At 39.9% G+C, this 27,083-nt stretch overlaps 1 protein-coding gene across 1 annotated transcript in view; it reads right to left on the bottom strand.

The window, feature by feature from the left end:
- Nucleotides 1-27,083, bottom strand: part of TOP1 (DNA topoisomerase I) — a 74,808-nt gene that overhangs the window by 34,775 nt on the left and 12,950 nt on the right. Inside the window, exon 3 of the mRNA XM_053394063.1 lies at nucleotides 5,044-5,146. Within this exon, the coding sequence (XP_053250038.1) occupies nucleotides 5,044-5,146 (103 nt within the window). The remainder of the gene's footprint in view (nucleotides 1-5,043; nucleotides 5,147-27,083) is intronic.

Genomic DNA, 27,083 nt, shown 5'->3' with positions numbered 1-27,083 from the left:
CAGAACAAGTAGGGAAGCTTGCAGGGCAAGTTACCGTACAAAATGTTACTTTGGCTTTTTCCAAGAAGAGAACACTGCAGCTGCATTCATTGCTTAATTCTCAACCTGGCCAACAGGCACAGACCACCATTTCGGAAAGCTTACCTTCTCTAGTAGGCAAAGCAACTGGTCCTAGTGCAGGCTTCCTCAAACTCAGCCCTCCAGATGTTTTTGGCCTACAACTCCCATGATCCCTAGCTAGCAGGACCAGTAGTCAGGGATGATGGGAATTGTAGTCTCAAAACATCTGGAGGGCAGAGGTTGGGGAAGCCTGCCCTAGTGTAACACAGTTATCTTCCCAGATGTAGGACAGCAGTGTGTTGCAGCTACTTTTACTCCTCAGCCTGGGGCAAGATGATAATGAATGGTTAGTTCCTTACCGACAGCCTCTCCTTCAACTAGATCATAGTAAAGGACACTCTGCTCCCTTCAAACATCAGCTCACAGCTTGCCACCGAAAGCTGCATTACGTAGCTTCCGCTCTGAATCATGAAGGATGGATCAAGTCTATGCACAAATCAGGTTTAGAGACTGTTGCATGAATCAGTCTTCACTCATAGCTGAGCTGGGATCACAGCTTTTATTATTTTATATTTATATCCCACCTTTCCTCCAAGTTGTTCAAGGCAGCATACCTGGTCTCCCCTCCTTCGTTTTATCCTTGAAATAAATCTATAAGGGCCTTAATAGGCTGATGTCTAATGACCTGGTTTTTAAGTGTTGCCTACAGAATTCTTATTCCAACAGAGTGCATAATACAACATGCAACTGGTGTAAAGACTGAAAATTAGAGGTGGTTCATTTTGCAGGGAGGCACTACTCCATTCTGTGGTCCACCAAAGTTGAGGACTCAGATTCAGCATAGGAATCTGAAAGGTTCTTTTGGCCAATTATGTATGGAGAAGCATGGTAGAGCTAGAAAACGATATTTTTGCTACTGTGAAGTGTTTTACTCAGTGTTTGAATCTGTTTCTGCTCCATGTTCCTTGTTTTCATAAAAGCTTTTGATTTGATTCACAGGAAGCAAAGTATTTTGATGATTTATTCTGAGATGTACTTAAAAAAAAAAAAACCTCTGCAAAAAGCACTTTACTTTATTAGAAGATTGATGCACAGCTATTCCTTCAGGAAGTGTTTCCTTCAAGTAGGCATCACTGTACTCTCTGGAAATTGCTCACAACATTAATGGCATTGCTAGAGTTAAGACTTCTTGTTTGGAGATGAACTAAACAAAAAAAACCTGCACTGAATATGACATAGAAAGCCACCGTGAGCCTAATCCTTGTGGCACTTATGTATTGTACTGACTCAAATAAATACATTTATTTCTGATTTATTATCTTGAACCAGCACAGGACTTTCAGCAAGCTATATAAAGAACCATATAGACTGCAATAAACCAAAACTGATTATAATAGTTACAGGCCCTAGATAAAATACCAGCTAAAATTCTTTCTCCAAGTTAACACTCCCACCAGCACTCCAATGAGCTGAATTACATTACAGGATGTGAGTGGCGTTGTGGTCTAAACCACTGAGCCTCCTGGGCTTGCCGATCAGAAGGTCGGTGGTTTGAATCCCTGCGACGGAGTGAGCTCCTGTTGCTCTGCCCCAGCTCCTGCCAACTTAGCAGTTCGAAAGCACACCAATGCAAGTAGCTAAATAGGTACCACTAAGACAGCAAGGTAAATGGCTTTTCCATGCACTCTGGTTTCCGTCACGGTGTTCTGTTGCACCAGAAACAGTTTACTCATGCTAGCCACATGACATGGAAAGCTGTCTGTGGACAAACACCGGCTTCCTTGGCCTGAAAGCAAGATGAGCACACCCACCATTCCCTCTGCTCCCTATTTATTTATTCTTCCCTGGCCACCTGTGCACAGCTACAATTGCAGGCTTACAAGATTTTGGGGAAGCAGTGGAAGGGCTCTGGGACACTGCCAGAGCCCTTGTACCGCCTTTACAAAGCAGAGTAAAAAACCTCACAGGAGGGGGTTGTTCCCGGCTTCATACATTTCTGTGTTTATGCGTGGACTCCCAGAACTGAAATCTCGAGTAAGATGAGAGTTACCTGAATATGATGTCCTGCAACTTTATACTCTCTACTAAGAAGCCCTACATTTTTGCTACATTTACTTTGTACACCAGCCTGCTTTCCAAGTTGCCTTTGGGCTGAAAGATATTGGATGTTGGATCCAATATGCTGAATTTAAAAGCATGAAGATTAATCCAGAAACAATAATAAATTCAAGTAAACTTGAATGTAGGCTGGGCTCCTTTGGGACGAAGGTTGCAGTATAATCGTAATAAATAAATTTTGCTCCCTTAATGGAATAACTTTATAAGTATGAAAACAGCTATAGTACCAAGGCAACCCCCACCCCACCAAAACTTCAATATGGCTAGCCCAAACACTCTGGTTTGCCCCTGATCATCTCTTACACGTCACCTTATGCAGGCCTAAACCATTCTACAGGAATTAGGCCTGTCCCTTTGGCCAGTTTTTCCACTTCCTGGATCATATTAAGTGTAATTCAGCAACCTGCCTCCCTAACATGGGTGTGTGCTAAGAATTCTATGTAAGCAGAGACACTGCTTGAGCACTGGAAGATTTGCTGCCGAGCCAAGTTTGAGGTTTTACTATTAGTATATAAAGCCTTTTATTTATACAGGTTCTAGTAATTCAACTCCTGACATAGAGTTCTGGTCTCTCTCTCTCTCTCTCTCTCTCTCTCTCTCTTTCTTTCTCTCTCCCTCCCTAGTGCAGGACTGAGCACAGGTATATTTATGAGATGAAACATGGGAGGCGTGTGATTTCAAAACACAAAAGGAGTAAGAATGGAAAAAGTGACAGAATTTCTTCACTGATTTACCATATTCCTGTTATACAAAGTGGGGAATGTGCACCTCCCCTACTTGCCCTCTCAGCATGCCTGTCCCACCTCCTCAGACATCACCAGACAACTTCTAAATATGGTACATGAATCCAACCCTAAAGCACATGGGCCAAGATTGCAAGAGCAATATCCTAGAAAAAAATCTGAATTAAATGCATGATCCAAGTTATGTAGTCAGTTCACGTTGAGCCCCCATATAGGCGATCTGCGGCATAAGAGGCAGGATACACTCATATGCTTGATCCCCTCGACACACAGGGGAGCCATCTCAGTATACACTTCCTGATTTGAAGTGCTTCAAATTGCAAATATTATGTTCTCAATGAATCTATTATAATTGTATCATGCCCATTACACAGTGCAAGCTTGGATGGGACAAGGCAATTTATTGTGTCTACTCAGAAGTAAGTACTACTGAATTGAATAAGGTAAAGGGGCACAGTGTGCCTTCAAGAAAGAGCCAAAGTACTGTGTTAGTCAGTGCAGGACATCATCATGAATAGGTAGCCAGATAAGGAATATAAGGTGATTGGTATATAAATATGTTCATTTAAAAAGCCTCTAAGGTTTAGGAAAAAGTAAAATATGAATACAATTACTAAGCAATCATACTTGAAAAGCTCTACATACCATAATTAATTTGTCTGCATATAAATTCTAACTAAGAGCTCCTCACTTGGGCAGAACTGTCACACAAGATTCATTGAATGGATAATTCATTGAATGGACACAAGTAAACACCTGTATGATGAATAAGGTGCTACAGCCTGTGGCACTGTCTAACCCTTATCCACTGTGTTCTCACTAATAATAATAATAATAATAATAATAATAATAATAATAATAATTTATTATTATTTACACCCCACCCATTTGGCTGGGTTTTTTGCTCCCCTTCTAAAGTATATATATTATCTTTTGGAAGGCTGCAATGTGATTGAGATTATAGACAAGAAACACATCGGAGTAATGAGCCAAAAGCCAAGCAGGTTTTGCATTATGCTATGCAAAAAGTCCCGTTCTAAAAAGCTGTAAACACTCCAATGTGGGTGGAGGAGAGAAGAGAGTTTCACAACAATTTAGCAACATTTGGAAGCACAAGGTGAAATACCACCCCCATTCCCTGCAAAGTGTGTTAATTAGCATTGCTGGGATTTAAGCAACCAGTAAAGTGTGCAACAGCTTAGCCAAGACATTTACAGCCTCTGCCTCCAAGGTATATGAATGTTGTAAGTTTTGGAGCTATGTTGGCTAAGAAATATCTCCCATCTATCACAAATTGGAAAATGAAATGGTTTATTAAAATATATTCAAGTTTAGAAAAAAGCACAAAAGGGATCAAGGTGTTTAACTTGTTAAAAGGTTAAATTTGTGTAACTGTTTAGGTACAAAATAAGGCTATGTGAATGAAAGGGAGGGCAATCATATATACCATAGAATGGCAGCCCCATCATTTGATATCTGGAAGCTATTCACAGGTTTTAACCTCAGTAACATTAACTTACATGTAACTTGGTTAACCCCCAAACAGTAAAAAAATAGCTGTCTTGAATTTACCATTTCAAGTGTCACTTTATGACTTGAGAAGATTATTAAAACAAGAGTTCCAATGAGAATGGCCACCAATTTATGTGGAGACCTTTGAAGTAGGGAAAGGAAGCCAAGTACCAAAGGACTGCTATGCCTATCAAGAGCAAGCACTATTGGCTTTAATTTGTGGTGAACTACCTTGCATCTCCTGCAAAGTTAAAGAGTATGTGAACAAAAGTGACTAAAGCAGGCTTCTTGGCTTGCCCAATACTTAGGCCAGCCAATGAACTTATTGGCATAGTAGACACAATATTATCTGACCAACAACAACCTGACTGGCCAATCTCTGAGACTGCATCATATCCACATCTCCCCCAACTATGGCTGGAAACAGCTGAGAAGTATGCCAATAGCCCAGTCAGATGGGATCACATGAAGCAAGTGCAATGCGTGCCACCTCCCCACTAGCCAGCTGACAAGCACTCTGACTGTAATCTTGCAACCCCGTTCACATGTTTCCAGGCCTAGTTTTGCATGTCAGGACAACAAACCTGCTGACAACAACCAGCAATCTCACCTGTTACTGTGCTTAGATTTCTCTCGATCTTTGTCTTTGTCCTTCTTGTGCTCTTTGTGTCTGTGTTCCCGGTCTTTGTGTTTATCTTTATGTTTGTGAGAATCTGAAAGCAAGAGAACAGAGAAATGAATTAGGAAATCGCTGAGAAGCTATGACAATTTCTAGTAAGCAGCTTTGTATTGGCTGCCACAAATATGCAACCTAAACATCCCAGTAGCAGTGATGTACATCACTTCACTATATGTATGAAACTGGCATCAGGCAAACCCATGTGCATCCTCTACTGCAGGGGTCCTCAACTTTTGGGGGGGGGGGCAATGGGCCTTGGCAAGTGCCAAGAGAAGGGTTTTTAAAATAGTTTTTAATGCTGTAACCTGCCCTGGGACTTTTTGATGAAAGGCAGGAAATGAAATGAAATAAACAAATAGTCTGAGGACCTCACCCTACATGACTGTTTCTCTCTGCTTCTCTCTGAAAATAAGCCCAAATCTATTGTTATTATGTTCCCTGACATTTTACAGACGGGCACCTCTCCTCTCCTGGGAGAGACAAGTTAGTATTTCTGGTGCATGGAAAGTGACAAAAAAGTACAGGGGGAAAAGGTTTAAATGAAGTGTGCAGGTTCATCCATGTACCAACCTGTGGAAAAAACTAGCAAAGGAGCAACACAGTACAGTGGACGCTCAGGTTGCGAAAGTGATCCGTGCGGGAGGCACGTTCGCAACCCGCAGCGTTCACAACTCGCAGCGCCGCGTCTGCGCCAAAACCCAGAAGTAACCTGTTCCGGTACTTCCAGCTTTGGCACGGTGCACAACCCAAAAACACGCAACCTGAAGTGTCTGTAACCCGAGGTATGACTGTACTCAGGACTTCCCTACTCAAGTAGATAAACCATATTGCCCCCAAGCGTAAAACCTTGCAAATATTAAAGGTGTTTTGGTGTCCTGTTCTCTTCCACATGACATTTAAAATAATTGGTGCTCCCTCCCTCCGCTACATACAAACACGAACACACAGCACCGCACAACAGATTATGTATTTTCTGCTTACTGCACAAGAAAAGTATTGTCTTTTTCTAGCCCACACAGACATGCAGCTAAAACAATTAATTTTTAATTTGGGGGAATGACGAAACTTAGACGGGTCTTTGGGCTGCAAAAAAAATAAAAAATAAAATGAAATTCTTGGGTGTTCATATGTAACCTATGTGCTACAGGTTACCAACTTCTTATAGAAAACGCAGAAAGGACCACTAGTAAAACTGGCACGGAAGGAAAAATGTCTAGACTGGAAGCACTCCTAACTGGAAGTTAGCCCCTGAATCTAACCAATTATTTGATCAACTGCCTTTTACACATTGGATACTCAATATCAAGTTAACAAACAGTTCAATGGAGATTTTGATTGGAACATTTGATTCAAATTACCTAGAAATTCTACTTATTAAGCAACTTTCTAAATGCAAGCAGTTTTATTTCTCCTAATACATGTTTCCTCCATAGCTGTTTGGAAAGCATCTCAATTTACTGGATCAACAAGTGATGCAGTGACTATTTCCTAATGCCACTGAGGACCCGGCTAAAGGGAAGGTCCTCAAAATATTTCCATCTAGACTTGGTTCAACGTTATAGGCAAGCCAAGTTCACCTATGGTCTGTTTACTTACAAGGTATGCCCAGATAAGTATCCTTAACAATTTGGTTGGTAATTCCACCTTAAATGTCATAGTTATAATGTACAAGCAATAGGAAAACAAAACAAATTTTAGGGAAACAAGTCATGGTTTGATGGACTGTGGGGAAACCTGTACTTAACTTGTGGTTTAACAAACCATGGCTGAGCATTATGTGCATACAGGGTTTTTCTTAAAACCAGCAGCCATGATATTCAGTGGTGAAGTATGGGAATAGAGGACTTTGCATATTGTGCAGTTGTCCCTTCTGTTTTTCTAGTGTTGTTCTTTTCAGCTTCACCCTACTTTGTCCCAGGTCTAATCTCACAACAAAAAGCAGTAAACAAAAATGAAACGTTTGTGACATTTGACTAGGCTTAAGCTAAGGTCTGATAGTTACTGGACAGACTAAAATTGTTAATTTTGCATCAAGAGAAGACTAAATGCTTTCTTCACAGATGGAATATAACACAAAGTAGATAACCTTTCTTGGCCTTAGGGCCACATTTAATCTTGGCTAACACATCAAGTGCTACATACCAGAGGCGGGTGAAAGTGGGTTTGGCCACTGTGAGAGCCTTGTGACTATGCATGATTTCAAAGCTGCAATTGTAATAGAGTAGCCTTTCAAACCACCATAATTCTACAGGCAAAAACAGACAAACTACTTTGGCTTAATAGACATCAGATTATCTTGGTTCACCGTAGCACAAAGTTATACAAACAGTTTCCATCAGGAAGGAAAACTAGATTATAACAGTTACTAAAGATCTTTAAAGCAACTTGCTTCAGTGAAAGCAATTATCTGGGAGCCTAACTGTAGAGCCAGCAATAAACTGTGTTTAATGGAAGTCATGTAAACAAATTATTAGAGGAATCTCTTCAGACAGTTGCCTACATAAGCATAATGGAAAGTACAAGACCAATAAACAGCAAGGAGGAAGCGAATAGGAAAAGAATGTGAAAAAGAGAAAGGCTTGTGAAAATCTGAGATGTTTGGATTACAACTTGATGTGAAATACTTGACAGGAAATATAGTATATACAGTAAAGTTTACAACCAACGTTTGGATTATGGGGTCAGTAGGCGCACACTCTTTATCCACATCATACATAGGGCTGAAAGTGTATTCTGCCATACAAACCGAGGCCCTCACAACTGATCAGACTCCATAATAGAGTGTTGACATCATCTAGTAGTAATTTTGAGTTAGGCTAGACTGCTTGTACTACACTGCATACAAATATGTACATTTACATGTTATATACACACAGAGGTGAATCACTCACTTAAAAGTGGAATGACTCACCTTGAAATCAATTTCCACCCTTCATTTATTGTAGAAATCATTGCCATTTTTACCATACCTAGATTAAATTTGATACAACCACTTGAAGCAATAAGAGTATAGGTGGGGGTTAAATTCTTCTCCCTTTTGTAATATCAAATACAATGTAAAATGTGGAGAAAATGACCACCACCCGTCACAGGTCTCAGTGAATCCTGTTTTCCCTGAGCAAAAAGTAAAACATGTCCTTCTCTTGACCTATATTCCAAAGTGCAATAGAAACAGGTAAGACACCCTGGAAACCTTTATTTCAACATTTTAAAATAAATAAAAATGAAGCACATAGAGATACACAAATATGCAATTTATGCATTCTGTACAGACAGCACAATCAAATGATTGTATAATAAATGGGGAAATGGAAAGTAAAAGGAAGTTAAGCAAGCTGAAAATTATTGTAAAGACTCGGGTGGGCGGGAGGGGGGACATATGAAGCAAATGCTACCAGTGAACACTTTTCAGAAAACCTTTTTGCAATTCCAAGCAAAGACCCCAAGCACTTCCTTCTTCCAGCTCTTTCTTATAATTGTTTTACTGGCCCAGTGCCCTATTAGGTATTAGAAACACTCATAGCATATTTTGAGAGAATTCCGACACCTGTCATTAGAAAGTCTACGAAGGGAAACCATTTATGCTTATTTACAAAGATAAAAATCACTCTTGAGATCTAGAGATTTTGAACTCAGATTGGATTCGAAGGTATTTTGTAAAATGGGGAGAGGGATTAATGGAATTATGTGAACAAAGTTGAACTGAAGCTATAGGTTTGTAGGCAGTAGCATTGCCCTCAAAAATTTTATTTCATTTTATTGTAGTTTAGTGTAGAAAATAAACTGAGCACCTATTCCCGCAGAATTACACACTACACTGTACTTCACCACCTTGTAATTTCATAATGATCTCTCCAGAACAAAGAGTCAATTTTGCTAGTTTATTCTGGAAGCATTTGACCTTCTGTAATTTCACTTCATTGTTTCAAGGTTCCAAACTCCTGGCCGCCAGCACTATCTGGGGACACACTTCATTTCCTCTAAATGTTAGCCACACATTTGCAAGAGTTTTAATCTGAAATATAAAGGCAGGAATTGCTGCTTTTATGGTAGTTGTCATATGCATGATCTCCATGTTAAAACTACTAAAGTACCTCTCAAGGCAATCTGATTCTTTTAGTAATCTTTGACACCCCTCCCCAGACAGAAACTAGTGGCTTAGGAATCCCATCAATGGAATATCCAAGGGCTGCAGTATCCAAAGCCACAAAAGTGCCATTTCCTAATCCTTGTAAGCATTCAAATGTTAATAATTGTAATAAGTGTGAAGATTTTTTCACACAGGCACAGTTCAGATGCCAACAGGCCTGGTGCTTGAATTCCAACAGATTGACCTCACCCCCAAAGGTGCACTCCTCCATTGTCTCCCAAGACAGATGGATGCCAACAATGAAGTTTAGATGCCACACAGGTTGCAAAACCATAGCTGAATGATCACTAGTGGAGCAAAGGCTTACACCCTCCCTTGAAGCTCTGCCCATGCAAAGTTCATCATCCTTTCTTGTATTAATTATGCTTTAGAGCTACACTTGAACTGGCATAAATAAAAGTTACCATAGCCTTTAAACCAGAGACTGAAAGCACTCTCGGAAACTTTAAACAAATCTCTGGTTTAAAGGATAACTATGGTTACACCAGTTCAGAAATAACTCTAAACAAAAAGGAGAGGACTAAGGAATTAATACGGGGAGAATTAGGGAAGGAGTGAAGAGTATGGGACTGTAGGGTTCTTATTACTGTGGTTCTGACTTTACTACTGAATAGTTCCTAGATCCCACAGCCACCACTGTCACTACTCTGCCATATTACTGACTCAGAGGAGGTCATTCACTCCAAGGAATACTGGTTATGGGAGCAGTCAAAAGGAATGGGCAAAAGTAAAAGTATATTACTTTCCCCAATTATCACCTGCATGTTCTCATGCATAACATGGCAAAGGACAACAATGGTAGTGCTGAACAATTTAAAACAGACAAGGGTGGCTTTGGGAATGTGTCAAATTGTAATAACAACCTGCATGCTCCCATGATCTGTCACCCCCCACTCCGCAAAAAAAAACCCCATATACCCAGAAACATGCAATCAGAAAATTCAGGGAAGAAGATATATGCTAAATATGTTCCATCAAGCCCTTCATATGAAGATCAATGATTTTATCAATGCATTTTAAAAATAATAATAATAGAGGACTTAGATAGGAATTCTGAATTAAAATCTGCTGTAGACTAAATTACTCAGTGCAGATGATCTTTCTAAACAATTGAGAATGTGCCAGAGACTCATTTATTCCCTCTTCTATTCTTACACCTTTATTTTCTGTTCAGTGTTCAAAATAGTTTGCTGCAACAACTTGGCAACCCTAATCACTTTCTTAAACAGAATCAGAAAAAAACTAATTCTAATTCATGTTTGTTTGTTTTTTTGCAGGGGATGGGGAGAAGTACTAATCATAGTTTGCTAATTTGGACACCTAACTAGAAGTAGTGTGAGACTAACCTTATAAGTCTAAAAAGCAACTAGCCTAAGAGGCTAGTAGCAGGTGTTTCCATGATAGATTCCCCTCCTCCACAGTCAGGATGGAAAACAGGCTACAAGCTAAGCATTTGGTTTTTTACTCACCTACCATGCTCCTAATTTATTCTCTCTCAAACTTACTTGCCTGCCTATAAAGTGCAAATAACAGCAACTAGCTCAAGATGAGGCACTGCAATTAATTTGACATCATCACATCAATGTTCTCTTTAGTAAGTATTCAAAGTGCAATTTGAACGTAAAATAAAAGCAAATTCCCAGAGGTATTGTGGCTTAGGAAATGTAAGACTGCAGTGACGTTTGTAAACCCAACAGGGATAAGACTGTAACGTAGAAAAATGGGAAGAGCTATCAATGACGACACTGAAGAAGTCTTGACCTTTGTTGAAAGACTTGTACAGAGAGAACAGTAGCCAAACCCAATTGGATGTATTTTTAAACAAATTTTGCTGGATTCCAATATATATAGAGAGAGGGGGGGGGGAGAGAGAGTGTGTTATATATAAGTAAATTTAGGAAACTGCATGGAAATCAATGGGATTGCCCTCATTTACTTGTGAGGCTAAGGAAGGCGCATATGGGTTTGCCAGTTTCCCTCCCTCGTGCCTTAAGAGGATGTGGTGGAAAAGATCAGCTCTATATTGATTTTTCCCATTAACTTGTAGCACTGCCATGGATTTCTCACAATGTAGAAAAGACAACCCTTTGACAGAGGAGCACTAAAACATACAGCAAGAGATGTTCTGCACCCAGCTTATTATGCTAATATAGATGTACTTCTCATATAATACCAAAGTTCTATGTTATAGGCTAGAAATATTTTTAAGCTAGTTCCTGCAACCTGCCACTGCAATACTATACAAAAGCTCTGTAATCTATCTTCCAAGTTCTCATAGCTTACATAAACTACAACTGTGTAATGCAACTATTCACAAAAGAGTTTTCTGTTTGAATTGCAAGACTTTCTACATGGCTCTTTTATTTTAAAAAATCCAATAATTTCACTGATAAAAGTAGGCAAGATTATTTACACACATATTACAACCATCACTGAATGGTAGAAGAGTCCCTGGAGCAAGCCTTCACATATTTCACATATTTTTCCCCTGCCTTGAGTGCTGTCAGGAGAAAATATGGGGTATAAATAAATAAAATAATAATAATACTTCAGCCAAATGGAGGTATTTGACAACTGTCATACAAAACAGTGGTGCCAGTACTGAACTTGGCAAATGCTTTCAATCCCTGGTAGTGCAGCACAAATTGCTTTGTGAGGCACTGCTACTGCTGCAGATTACTGGCAAGCATCTTCTTAATGTACTCAGGAGCTGCCTGGCAACTTGTGTTTATCTACAGAGGCCTTGTTGTGGGCTTCTTCTCCCCAATCAGGAATTCCAATGAGACCAATATGATATTGCAAAACCTAGTGAATACAAAGCAACAGCCAATTTTAATGGGACCCAACGCTCAGGTGTCATTAATACTTGCTAATAATTCTCCCGGAGAGGACTGTATGTTGGAACTTTATTTAACAACACAGATTTAAGAGTGCTTTGAGCACTTAGAAAGAGTGCTATATAAATACTAAATTCTTATTGTCTTATTGTCTATAATCACCCTTCAACCTTCTTTTCTTGAAGGCCTCAGCAGGTAAGTAAATAATAAATAATAAATAATAAATAATAAATAATAAATAATAATAGTAATAGTAATAGTAATAATAATAATAATTTATTTATACCCCACCCATATATCGGAATGTTAAGGAGGAGGAAGTGCCACAGACCTTTCCCCTACAAAGAAAGACGTTTGTAGGCTGGAAGTCCACTTGGAGTCCAACTTATCACTGGCTTCTGTAGCTAGGAGTGTTTATGCCCAGTTCAAGCTCTGTCATCAGCTGTAATTGTTCCTAGATTGGAATAGCCTTACCTGAGTTGTCCATGCTCCTGTATAGACTAATGTAAAACACTATTATGTGGGGTTGCCCTTAAAGACAGTACCAAGTACCGAAAAGAACAACTTCCCCAATATCAACCATCTCAGATCTTATAATGGGCAAGTGAGGCCCTGTTGGTGCCACCATCACTGGATCAGAAGCCCATCTAGTTCAACATCCTGTTCTCACACTGGCTAACCAGATGCCTTTAAGAAGCCTACAACCAAGATGAAGTGTAACAACCCTCCTTCTGCTTATGATTCCCAACAACTATATACAGAGGCTTACTGTCTCTTATAGTGAAAGTAGCCATTTACATCCAAATCCCAAAGAAGGGAAGTGCCAAAGAATGCTCCAACTACCGCACAATTGCGCTCATTTCACACGCTAGCAAGGTTATGCTTAAAATTCTACAAGGCAGGCTTAAGCAGTATGTGGACCGAGAACTCCCAGAAGTGCAAGCTGGATTTCGAAGGGGCAGAGGAACCAGAGACCAAATTGCAAACATGCGCTGGATTATGGAGAAAGCTAGAGAGTTCCAGAAAGACATCTACTTCTGCTTCATTGACTATGCAAAAGCCTTTGATTGGGTCGACCACAGCAAACTATGGCAAGTTCTTAAAGAAATGGAGTGCCTGATCACCTCATCTGTCTCCTGAGAAATCTCTATGTAGGACAAGAAGCTACAGTTAGAACTGGATATGGAACAACTGATTGGTTCAAAATTGGGAAAGGAGTACGGCAAGGCTGTATATTGTCTCCCTGCTTATTTAACTTGTATGCAGAATTCATCATGCGAAAGGCTCGGCTGGATGAATCCCAAACCGGAATTAAGATTGCCAGAAGAAATATCAACAACCTCAGATATGCAGATGACACAACCTTGATGGCAGAAAGTGAGGAGGAATTAAAGAACCTTATAATGAGGGTGAAAGAGGAGAGCGCAAAATATGGGCTGAAGCTCAACATCAAAAAAACGAAGATCATGGCCACTGGGTCCATCACCTCCTGACAAATAGAAGGGGAAGAAATGGAGGCAGTGAGAGATTTTACTTTCTTGGGCTCCATGATCACTGCAGATGGTGACAGCAGTCACGAAATTATAAGACGCCTGCTCCTTGGGAGAAAGGCGATGGCAAACCTAGACAGCATCTTAAAAAGCAGAGACATCACCTTACCAACAAAGGTCCGTATAGTTAAAGCCATGGTTTTCCCAGTAGTGATGTATGGAAGTGAGAGCTGGACCATAAAGAAGGCTGATCACCGAAGAATTGATGCTTTTGAATTATGGTGCTGGAGGAGACTCTTGAGAGTCCCATGGACTGCAAGAAGATCAAACGTATCCATTCTTAAGGAAATCAGCCCTGACTGCTCACTGGAAGGACAGATCCTGAAGCTGAGGCTCCTGTACTTTGGCCACCTCATGAGAAGACTCCCTGGAAAAGACCCTGATGTTGGGAAAGATTGAGGGCACAAGAAGAAGGGGACGACAAAGGACGAGATGGTTGGACAGCGTTCTCGAAGCTACAAACATGAGTCTGACCAAACTGCGGGAGGCAGTGGAAGATAGGAGTGCCTGGCGTGCTGTGGTCCATGGGGTCACGAAGAGTCGGTCACGACTAAACGACTAAATAACAACAACAAGCCATTTAAGAAAGTGTCATTAAAGACCAGCTACAATTGAATTCTTTTTAATATGCACTGCTGCACCCTAGTGGAGCAGTTGGTTATCATCAACAGAGATTTATGCGTGGGGAGGGGACGGACGGACTATACACTAGTGAATGTATGAAGTGAATTTAATTTTAGTGAAAGCAACAGCCCTATTTTCTGGCTTACAGAAAGGGAGGTGGTAAATATTCTGAGGTCTAGAATACTTTTTGATTAGAAAACAGGAACCCAGATAACTTGGAGAAATAGATTCAATTTCCGAGGCTAGTAACATCTTAAGCAAGTGCTGCCCAGCATTACAGTGCAATTATTTAGCAATCTAAGAAAAGCAATTTAATCATGTCAGTTGCATCACTGCCTGAATCAGCTATATCCTGGGAAGAAAGAGGCAGAGGAAGTAAAATACTGATTTTCACTAAAGTAGACCTCACTTCACACTAGAATCTATCTTGCATCTTAAGTGTAAATAAAGGGCAAGCAGATGTTCAAACATCAAACAGAAATTTATGTCAGAAAGCATAATTCCAATATCAAAAATCTCAAGGAATATATTGCATTACAGTTATGGTTTGTACTTTTTAACTCTCAGAAAACCTGTGGGAGTTCAAAACATGCACACCAGCTTTCATCCAGATAACGGTCTTCAAGAGAGACTGAAAACAGGTGTAGAGACCAAGGTAGTATCCAAACTTCAAATGCAGAAACAAACTAGAATACTTCTGTTATGGTGAAAGTAAAATATCACTTTAGAGAAGAATCTAAATATTGCCCTTGAAGCTTAAATTTGTTTTACTCTGAATTGTTTTATTTTATGTTTTAATGTGTTGTAAATCGCTTTGATTTTTTTCTTTAACATATAAAGTGGTAATGCAATGAAATTAATAATAACATTTATATTTCCAGTCCAAATGGACTGTTGAGCAATTAAAGCCCTAAATGGCCTCGGTCCTGTATACCTGAAGGAGCGTCTCCACCCCCATTGTTCAGCCACTGATGTCCAGCGCCGAGGGCCTTCTGGCGGTTCCCTCATTGCGAGAAGTGGGGTTACAGGGAACCAGACAGAGGGGCTTCTTGGTAGTGGGGCCCACCCTGTGGAACGCCCTCCCATCAGATGTCAAGGAAATAAGCAGCTATCCTATTTTTAAAAGACATCCGAAGGCAGCCTGTTTAGGGAAGTTTTTAATATTTAATGCGGTATTGTTTTTAACACTTGATTGGGAGCCGCCTAGAGTGGCTGGGGAAACCCAACCAGATGGGCGGGGTAATAATAATAATAATAATAATAATAATAATAATAATAATAGTGACTGGTCCTCATTTCAAATAATGGCTTGTGCTGGACTAGTTCTCTACTCACCTGTGAGGCTGAAGAGAACAACCGCAGGACCACAGAGGCTGTGTAAAATGTGGTGGTGTATGTATACACATCCTAGACTTCTTCCACAAATAGTTCCTGCATTTGCAGTTGCACACTTAAGAGTACCAAACATGCCTCTCATTTGTTGCCAATAGGACTCTGAGTCAAACTAACACAAAACAAATTACAATGTATCTGCTTATTACCAAAACCTCAATATGCATGCCTTTTTATTATTGAAGAAAGTTTAGTAACAAAAGGGAATGTCAACATTTCTCTCTGCCTCAGTTTCTCTCCCTCTTGAAACCTCATAACTTGATGACTCTCAAACAAGTGAACTCCTTTGATTAGAGGTGGTGTTTTTTTAAATGATATTTATTAGAATTTCAAAAAAGATTACAGAAGTAAAAAAAAATAGAAAAACGAAACAAAAGATACAAAATACAGAAAAATAAAAACAGTTAAAAGTAAATCCATCTTTCAATATCTTGCCTTTCATTCACTTATTTCCCTGACCTCCTCACACCTCTTTTTTGTATTCCAGTTCAAATGTTTACTTCAGCAAATCCTTTCCCTCTTTGTTTTTATCTTAATTCTTTATCTTAATATATTATAACTTTACATTTTCACCTGTTAACCATCCATTTTTACATACTCTTTTTTAACATTGCTGCTAAAAACCACTTAATTTCATTCCGACATCATTTTAACATTCTTTAATTTTACAATGTTTCTGTAAATAATCTTTAAATTTCTTCCAATCTTCTTCCACCGACTCTTCTCCCTGGTCTCGGATTCTGCCAGTCATTTCCGCCAATTCCATATAGTCTATCACCTTCATCTGCCATTCTTCCAGGGTGGGTAGATCTTGTGTCTCTTTGATTAGAGGTGTTAGCAGGTGACATGCAAATACTATTTGTAGAATTTGATGCAAGATAGGCAGCCTGCACAGGTTGAGCTGTTACTTTAACTGCAGCCATCAAACAATGAATTTTCATCTGTGAATTGAACTCGTCTCTGAGACGACTGAACAGGACAAGGACACAAATCTGTGCAGGTAACTTGCAACTTACACACATTTAACTCGTACACATTCAGGTTTACACATTTGGCAAAAATTGTTAAAAAAATTAAAAAGGAGGCAGAAAGGGGGGCATCCAGGGGAAAAACTTAGGCAATCTCACCCACCAATGAATCAACTGTGTTTTGACTATACATGATTTTGGCTTTAGCACTATTCCCTGGAAACATCAGGAAGAACTTTCTGACAGTAAGAGCTTTTCAACAGAGGAACAGACTCCCATGTATATGATCTAGCTGATATTCCTGCATTGCAGGAGGTTGGACAAGATGACTCTCAGTGTCCCTTCCAACTCTGCAATTCTATGATTCTATGAAACATAAACCCAGCGTTAAGAGCCATACGCACCTGGTAAAAGCAATATTAGCAGCCAGTGGATCATCTGCATTTTCCCAACAAGCACAAGCTATTGCTTTTTCCCTTGTGCAGATTCCAATGTTCATCCTTCACAGTCAACTCCTGCTCAAGTGCTAACTCCTGTGTCAGATGCACTTGGACTTTGATTCAGGTTCAATACACACACACCAGAATGCATGCAGCCATTCTAACCAAGTTCTCTTGTGTCTACAAGCTCTTAAATGCCATGGTAAAGAAAGCTAGTAGTAGGAAGTGTTTTGCTGTCAGCAACAGTTTGTAGCAAGGTGGATTGTGATGCTGATCACACCATTTACTAGGAGCAATTTCAACAATCTACTTAAATCCTTTCACAGGCATTAGAAAGTGAAACCTTAATGGGCTTCTTAGCAGTTCTTTCCAGGGCCAAGATCAAGCACAAGACTAGCGCAGCTGAAAGAAAAATGCTCTGACATTAAACAAAGCAATAGTAATTGAGCTTTCTAAATAACACTAATGTGTTAGTCTCAGCTCAGTTCAACATGCAATCTTTACTGAATGCAAAACAATGCTTTAATGCTTTCCCCTCCACATTTTAAGAAGTGGCTTAATTTTTTTAAATCTTCCTGGGAAGAGGAATCTTTCCTAATCTTTGAAAACCTTAAAATGGCTATGTTGGCCATTAAGCAAAAAAGTAACAAATCCATACGAGGACAACACCTTTATTAGATCTAACAAAATTCCACAAAATAGTGCACATAGAAGTTTCAAGTTCCCAAACCCCTTTCATGAGGTGATAGTAAGAGCTATCTTACTATCTTACCTGACAGTAAGAGCTGTTCGACAGTGGAATTTGCTGCCAAGGAGTGTGGTGGAGTCTCCTTCTTTGGAGGTCTTTAAGCAGAGGCTTGACAACCATATGTCAGGAGTGCTCTGATGGTGTTTCCTGCTTGGCAGGGGGTTGGACTCGATGGCCCTTGTGGTCTCTTCCAACTCTATGATTCTATGATTCTATATGCTTTTACCCATCCTGGGTGGCCAGGGTGCCACCTGAAACCTGCAAAACACCTGAAGGGGCCCCTCCTCCAACATTCTGTCTTAAGGTTTTTAGGAGATACAGGCACAGATGTCTCAAACAACCTTTTTTCCTCTGCTCCAGCCCCTTGCTCTTCTTTACCCAGAGCAGAAAAGGCAGTCTCTGCAAAGGAGAAAGAGGAGGACAGCAATGCCAATGCAGGGATGCAGCAGGCAGCTTCTGCTGTGGATACTTGGGACTCAAAGGAACCTTTAATTATGGAACATATTTTCTTGATCCTATACAGTTTGTCATTAATCTGTTCTACAAATTTCATGTTGTAACTACACTGATCATGGGGGGGGGGGCAGAGAACCACATTCAATAGATTCATCAGTCAACAAATAAATCTACTGCACCCTATAGAAGCAACTTTACTATACAGAGGAATTTTAAAAGCAAACATTTCAATCTATACTGCATTGCTTCCGAGAGCAGGAAAAGACAACTGAGACCACTTCACAAGCAGTATGCCTCACACTGGTGATGATCCCGTTATCTGCTGGTTTCATGCAGACTGTCCTTACAAATGGTTGCTGAGTTTTATAAAACACACAGAGGAATACACTGGATATGCACAACTCAAAAAGCTTTTTGATTCATTGCTTTCTCCACAGGACACCAGCATTTGCTGGATACCAAGAAGGACAGCTTGCTAGAGAATGAACACAGCTTAATAATATTATCAAGTATTTATATAGCACTTCTGAGCGTTCAAAAGCACATAATGTTATCTAATTCTTAAAAAAAAAACCTATAAACTACTCAAGTATTACTGTCCCCATACTACAGATGGCAAGGGTGGGAGGATACCAAGGCTGAGAGAGAGAGGAATTTGCCTAAGCCCAATTGAGCACCTAAATGCCACAAATGAAGGTAACAAAATTCCAAACATTCTCTTCCATGGAAAAGCAGCTTCTACAGAAACAGATGAGCAAGTGGGTTGAGAAAGGGATAATAAGCAGGAAGGGAGGGCTCAATCCTTCCCTGTGCCACCCACCCAAGCATTCCAAGCATGTTTACGTGGTAAATGAATGCTTGGAACCAGTGCTTTCATTTTCCACAGAAAATGTCCCATTTTATAAGTTCACTAACCAGGTTCCACTTGTAAATATGTATTAGTCAAACTTGGCTATTTCAAAGTTGTTAGCTTTGTTTAGTAAATATAAGTAAATTAAACATGCTAATTAGTTCATTCTCCAGGACATCAGAAAACTTTCCAGTGCAAACTGATACGTTTCTAATTCAAATTACCCTGATTTACATAAGAATGTTTTTAAAGAAAATTCACATTACTGTCTCAAACTCCCTGGAAGAAGAAGCAACCTGTGAGGAAAGGCTTACATTGGGAAAGTGAGTCAGGGAAAGTGTTGAGCCACTTCTCCATTTCAGACAGCCAACCAGCTGAAGCCATTTCCCCCCACTTCAATAGAGCCAATAGGCCTCTGATACACACATTTGTTTCCACAATGTAGTTTGGGCATTGGTGAGTTTATAAGGTGGGCTTCACAGCAAAGTCTATCATTATTACTTTACACCAGCTCTTACCAATACAGATTTGGAAGCCGAGGAGCAGAGTTGTTATTAACTCTGCTCTAGTCCCATGCCACTCTACTCAACTTTTGTGGGGTTGTCTAAATTAGAAACGAAGCCTACTGGGAGAGTTGGCTCTCACATGTTCTGTAGATCACAAATAAGTATCGTAAAAACTCAAACAAATTGGCAAGGACCACTGCAATAAATGGAGCAGCAGTTTCTCTAAGTAGAGCACTGTTATACCTCCCCTTCAAGAGGGGCAGACTGTTCAGTTCTCCAGCACTGTGAGTTAAGGCACTTAATGTTTGAAAGCTACACACTTCGTTATGGCATAAAGAGATGCCTTTGTGTGTACTTGTTAAGTAAATCCTTATGTTCTAAGCTTTCTTGGAAATACATGTAACAATGGTGTGATTTATTGCATTAAAAGGTTTTTTAAAAGATAACCAATTATTTTTAAATATACAGTGCTACCACCAAAGAATTATCACTGCAATGTTTCTGTTTTGTTTGCATTTCAAGAAATTAAGTGTTGCTAAGAGGACAGCAGCAGGATGAACAAGATGATACATTGCCTCCCACTGCCCTGGGATGAAATATGTTATAGAAAAGTTTGCCAAGTTCTCAGAGTGCATTCAGCCCTAGGACTGCCAGATCCTTGAATTGAGAGATTCATCCCATAATTAGGTTGCTAAGGTAGGGTGAAAGGGTGCAGGTTTTCCACTGGTCCCTTTTTCCAGATCTCTTTCCTGCCTGCTTTACAACAGCAGGGATAACCTTGACTTTATCCTGCAACAACTGAGGAGGCTGGGTGGGATTTCCAGCAGCCCCAGCCTCTTCTGTTTCCTCCAATTATTGCAAGAGACAACTATACTCTCAAGGTACAAAACTGACAAAACAGGTATGTGACATGATTAAGAGAAATTTTTGAGTCACTACGAATAAACATTAGTCACTAGCCCTCTTCTGGCATTCAGCTCAACATGCAAGAGCAAAAAGTGTGTAGTGGGATAGCGGCTTGAATGTCAACCTTGTCTGCGATGCCTGAAGATAGTCCCATGCTACTCACCCTTTACATGTTTGGTCTGAAGTTCTGAAGGGGGCTTACAAGCATGTTTGTCTGAATGTGCTTACAAGCATCCTTGCAGTCAAAAACACTGATAAATGATCAGGACACTGGGGACGGGGCAACATATACACTCTACAGTTTTGACCCCAGGTGACCAGGCTGGAAACAAGAAGACTACAAATTTTAGTTAATGCTATTGTTCTGCAGCTAAAACATATTTCTCACTTTCTTGGTTTCTAGGAGAGATGCACGTGTCATAATATGCATAAACGTGGAAGAGCCATCCCTTGTGTAAGAGAAGTGGGGAAATTGCCTCTTAAGGTGTTTGCCGTCTGCAATTTATCTTTCAACAGGTATGTCTATATAATGATCATCACCATCTTTAACCAGTGGCATCTATTTTAGTACTGAAAATGTGGTGAACTTTTAGCCCATGAGCTAATCTTAGCCCATTAGGGAGTCCAATTTGGCCTTCAAAACCATTTCCCTCAAACCACACCCACTCATCAGCTGGCATCACCAGTGACATCAGCTGTTGAGCAGGAGGAAAAGGTTTAATGCTGCATTGGTTGTGTGCCCTGTTCCCAGTAGGGAACAGGATACGTATGGTCAAGGGAGCAGGATTTAATCCCTTATCAACCGATGAGGAGGGATTAAAGCCTTTTGCAAAAGTACTGTTTGAAGCAGCTCGTGCTTTTCTTTAAGCAAGTGGGTGAGCGAACAGTAGAACAGTCTCTCTCACACACCCCACTGCCACCTGCTAACTTAAAGAAGTGCAAACTGCTTCAAGCTGCACTTTTAGGTAGCCCCCACAACCCACAATTGCCTAAAATGGGAGCAAGCAGTTTCTCTTAAAGGCTTTGCAAGTATCACCACAATTCCCTTTTAAACATCTCAGATTGGGGGCTTAAAGGGAAAGCGAGGGGCAAGGAGACTTGCAAAGCCGCAACAGGAATTTTTGGCAGGTGGATAGCCGCTTCCACCAGTAGAGTGTTGACAATAATTTTTCACCAGTTTTAAAATCTGTTAGTTTGTTATATTGAAGCACATCTGCAGGTGTGGCAGTGGATGTGCTGGACCATTGTCTTGCAGGTGGCAGCATAAGAACAGGCCTTTTCTGCAGCAGCTCCCTGATTGTGGAATGCTCTTCCCAGGGAGGTGCGGCTGATGCCTTCATTATATACCTTTCAGTGCCAGGCAAAAACATTCCTCCTCAACTAGGCCCTTAGTTAATTAACATCCTATACCCTTTTACACGTGTTTGTGGGTGGGGGAGTTATGTTTTGTTCTTATTATGTATTTTGTGTTTTTATCTTGTATTTTTATGCTGTGAACTGCCCTGAAATCTACGGATGAAAGGTGCTTTACAAATTTAATTAATTAATTAATTAATAAAAACCCCCACCCCACCCCTAAAGCAGATGGCAACAGAGAATCTGGAGGGGAAGGAAGCACATTCAATGTATGAAAACAGATACTGTATGCATGAAGATGCACATTCATGCTGTCTCTGAAGTTTATTTGCAAAGTTTGTAGACACAAGCACTTCTTCAACATTGACATGTATTGACTGCAGAAGGTTAATTCCACAGTCTGAGCCACTACACCACACCGCTTTCAGTGTACAGATATTTACACATAAAAAGGATTATGAACTTTCTAGGTTTTGAAGTCTAGATTTGAGAGGTCAGTCAATCCTCACTAAGCCTTGTATCTGCATTCAGCATGCAGGAAAGAAGTTAGAGCCACAGGATCCCTGTGTATGATTATACAAGAACTGAAAGGCCAAGTAAGCTTCTAACTCATCCAGGAATACCTCTATAAAAACTGGATCTACTGTTTTATACTGACTAATATTTATTTTCCCATACATAACACACTAATCAGGAGTGTTCACTGATAAATCAACACTTACTGACAGTAAAGGCAAGTAAAATAAAGCAGAAAATAGTTTTGGTTCACCTATAATAGAGCAAATAAATGAAAGTGAAATTTACAATATGAATTTCATTTTAACAAGCTTAAACTACTCTTGCATATTGTTGGATATAGCTATTCTACAAATATAGCTATTCTACAAACCTGAATTTCAGATACGTGGAATATAATGAAAGGAAAAGCTCAAAAAGACCCAAAGTACAAAGTGAAGTGAAGATGGGATACTTTCCATTCTACCCCTAGGCCTCAGAACAGAGGTGAGGTGTTGAACCATTTCCACTCCTCCTCCCCACATGCACACATGATATATATGTCTAGCAGGTGATGCAGAAACAGCATGGATAGGGAACCCATGGCCTCCACAAGTTGCTGCACTCCAAGCAATCCCAGCCAGCAATGACTGCTAGAAGGCCAAAGGTTCCCTATCTTCACCCTGCAGGATACCTCATAACATGTTGGACTCTCCTTTATTAGATGTTTTTAAGCAGAGGCTGGATAGCCACCTCTCAGGGATTCAGGTCTATTGGATTTCCTGAAGTGGCAGACAGCATGGATGCTGCGGCTGCTTTGATGTTCCTTTGAACTCTGGATTCTATAACATCAGACTATGGGAGGGGGCATAGCTTAGAGCAAGTCCCAGCCATCTCCAGTCAAAAGATCAGGTTATGCAGACAGTCCCGAGTACATTTTGAAACTACTCAGAGACACCACCTCCTCCTTATTAAGTCTTCCTGCATGCTTCAAAAGTGGCCATTTGTTAATAGGCTGACCTAATGTAATACCAGATTATGAAATCCTGCATACAGTTACTTGAACAAAGTCCCATTGTGTTCAATTCGGTTGACTTCCAGGTAAGCCTGCACATGACTGCAGTCTTGAATGTGAGATTTCTCTCTCTTAGCCAACATTCCATGGCTACTGAGTCCTCACTGGGCTACCTCTCCCATTTTAGCATTATTTTCTCCCTAAAGACTTAATGTACTTCTGAAAACCTTGTCTGTATCTCCCTCACATGTGTTAAGTGCTGCTGTTTAGGCTACATAGAAGCGGGTACTCAACACTATATATAATTATTATATACAGCATAAACAACCCTATCAATATTACATTTAACAAATGAGCAGATCCCCAATCCTGCCTTTCAAGAGAAGCACAATTCTCCCCATTTTGCACAAATTGCTTGTATTATAAAGTCTAATACCACCACCACATGGAGATCTCCAGGTTGTTCATGCTTAAAACTTCTAAGAATTTATAAAATTACCACATCTTGAAATGAGCTTTTCTAGACACGTTATAACTGGTACATGCCCAATTCCAGTTTTTCCACTATACTAGTCTAATGAGTTTATTACTGAATCATCAATGTGTAGTTTTAAAAATGTTCCACATGGACACTAGTCAGGCTACTAAACTGTGAAGCATTCAAACAATTCCAAGGCTAGTAAGCATTACTCTGGCCACAATTCTTACCCTTAGTTATTCTGAACAGGCAACACTGCAAAAGCAAAAAAAACTACCACCACATAAGAAAGTGCTTTATGCAGAGTCAGAACACTGGTCCATTTTGCTCATTCTTGTCTACACTGACTGGTAGTGGTTCTCCAAGGTTTCAGACAGGGAACATTACCAGCCATACCTGGAGATGCCAAAGATTAAACCTGGGGTCTTCTGCATGCAAAAAAGATGCTCTCTCATTGAGCTGCAGCCATTCTTTCATTAACAACAAAGGGGTGAAGGAGATTCTTGGATGAATCAAAAATGTAATTGCCCCAAAGCAGAATATTTTAAGAGCATTTGCCATGCTTATTAACTAGACTTGTTATTGAAAAAATAGCAAGTAACCCACTACACAGAACAGGAAAAAAGAGAAACTACCTGTCCTGTCCTGTCCTGTCCTCCTGAGCAACTGATCCAGCATACCCTAGTTATGTACAAGACTACTTCTGACAGACATTACAAATTTATTACTTTTTTGTGCCTTGCATTTATCTCCTGCCTTTCTTCCTAGGAATTTTACAGCAGCATATCTCATTCTCTTACTCATCCACATCTTAATCTCATGACAACTCTGCAAGGTAGGTTAGCTTAAAAGACAGGGACATGCCCAAGGAAACCCAGTGAGCTTCACAGCAAAATGGGGATTTAACCCCAAGTCTCCCTAGGCCCATTTAGTTAGCCTGTTTAAATTCTATTGACATCAATCTGATTTAGACCATTGATGTGAGGTTCTGCACATGAAAGTGTGAAGCAGCACAGTTTGACTGGTATTGTATCCATTTCATTTCTCAAACAATGCATTCTTAAGGGGTGTGTTGAATTGGACAGTAGAAAAAATTACATCACAGCAAGTTTGCAATAGGATTTTCTATACTTTTGCATCATCACATCTTACTTTTACTTGTAAAACACATGTTAGAAATGCAAGTAATGAAAGCTTAGTGATATTCAGTATTTCTTTAGCTGCCATTTAAAAATTAACAAATCCCTGGAAAAATATCCCTGGAATTATACAAGCTGCATTTACTGCACAACCTATCCTAAAGCCAATGTATGTTTGTCCATCATATCTGAACAGCCTCTCTCTAGAACAAGGAACTGCAACCTCAGAGGAAACCAAACAGCTGTTTCAACAAGTTTTGGCTGTTGTTCAAATACTGAAATGTAAGCTCTGACCAGGAATGCATATCCGTCAATGAAGAGCCCAATTTAAGCCATGCCAATTTCTTGTAGGGAAAGAAGTAGTGAGCTTAAAGTGACATATCAAATTTGAGAAAGAATTGCTGTTCACTAGTATAGAAAGATATAAAATAAATGGCAAGTCCATACATTAGGTTTTCAACCAATGTGTCTCTACACGTTACTTTTATGCCTCAAATCCTGAGACTGTCGGATTTTGTCCACCTGCTCACTTCTGAGACAAATTATGATCAATATGTTTGAATGGGTTGCTGTTCATAGTCCTCTTCAGAACTAACCCTTAAAGAGGGGAATGGGGAGACACCAGCTGACCCCACCACCTGTCAGGAATACTGTGTATTTATGCCAACAGATCAATAAATCATATGAACAGTTGCATCTTGCACTGTAGATTCTGCCTTGAACAGGGGGTTGAGCTAGATGACCTCCAAGATCCCATCCAACTCGACAGCTGTACCACACATTGTCACCAAGTTCACTTAATTCAACAAAATCTGCTGAAGAGGGCGCTTGTGCCTTTTTCATAGAAAAAGAAGCACATCATATAGGCAGCTTTCCTCAGCATCAGCGAAAACCTACAAAGCTGGTTTATCAATGGTTCTTGAGTTCCTGCTCTGCATCAGTGGGACAAACGGGTTTATCATGAAAATAAATTCATGGTATACTGATGTTCTAGGCTTTAATTTTCATTGTATGTCACTTTGGGAGCAAGGTATACACAGAACATGAAAGCAATATAAATAGATAAATATCTATGCTTACCTTTCTACAGATGCTACCCCCACGCCAGGGTGCCGCAGTGTTAGGCCTTCCAATGCACAAACCTTTCCATATTACAAATTTTAGGCTCCAGAATGAGCTCTAGGAGTGCTCCCACACATTACTATTATAAAGGGAAATAGAACCTCACCTGGTAACATTTCCATCTCTTCAGTTTCTTATATGAGAACACCATCTAGACATTAACAGTACAAGGAAAACTAAAAATTATAGGACTCCTTCAAAATGACAAATCATTTTGAATGATTTTAACTGATTTTATATCTAGAGCTTTTTGTATTTTTACTGTTGCTACGATAACTGCTTTTGTTTCTGATGTTTTTGATCTGTTTTATATTTGTTTTATGGTTCTCTTTTGTAGGCTATCTTGGAAATCTAGATTAATAAAATTACATTTTTTCAAAAGACGACTAGTCATTTTCACCATGCAATGCTACAAAACCCGTGCTCTCCCAGAGAATTCTCTGTATGCTCCAATGCACATATGACACTCCACTGCAAATGACTGTGCATGAGGATCAGTTCCAAAGGAAAGCCACTGCAGGAGCTCTGTTCATACAGGAGATTCTGGTTTTTCATCAAGTAACTTGCATTAGTAAAACTTAAGAATTGTTTCTGCCATAGGTTTCTGGTGCTTTGTTAATATGGCTGCTTACAAAAGCAGGACTAGAGTTAAATTCCTACATGGATACAGTGGTATCTTGGTTTGCAACCGTTTTGGATTACAATCACGTCAAACCCGGAAGTGCTTCCCCTTTTTTGGATTACAACCAATTTTTTTTTTGGGGGGGGAGACCCCATTGGCGAAAGCACGCCTTGGGTTACAACCTGTTTTGGTTTACAACTGGACCTCCGGAACGGATTATGGTTGTAAACCAAGGTACCACTGTATAGGGAAATACAACTAGCTTTACTTTTGGTTTTGCAAACAGCAGTCAACTTAAAAGAAGCTGATTAACAACC

The sequence above is a fragment of the Podarcis raffonei genome, chromosome 6 (genome assembly GCF_027172205.1).
Source record: "Podarcis raffonei isolate rPodRaf1 chromosome 6, rPodRaf1.pri, whole genome shotgun sequence".
In the NCBI taxonomy this organism is placed as follows: domain Eukaryota; kingdom Metazoa; phylum Chordata; class Lepidosauria; order Squamata; family Lacertidae; genus Podarcis; species Podarcis raffonei.
This window is presented reverse-complemented; position numbering and strand designations above follow the sequence as displayed.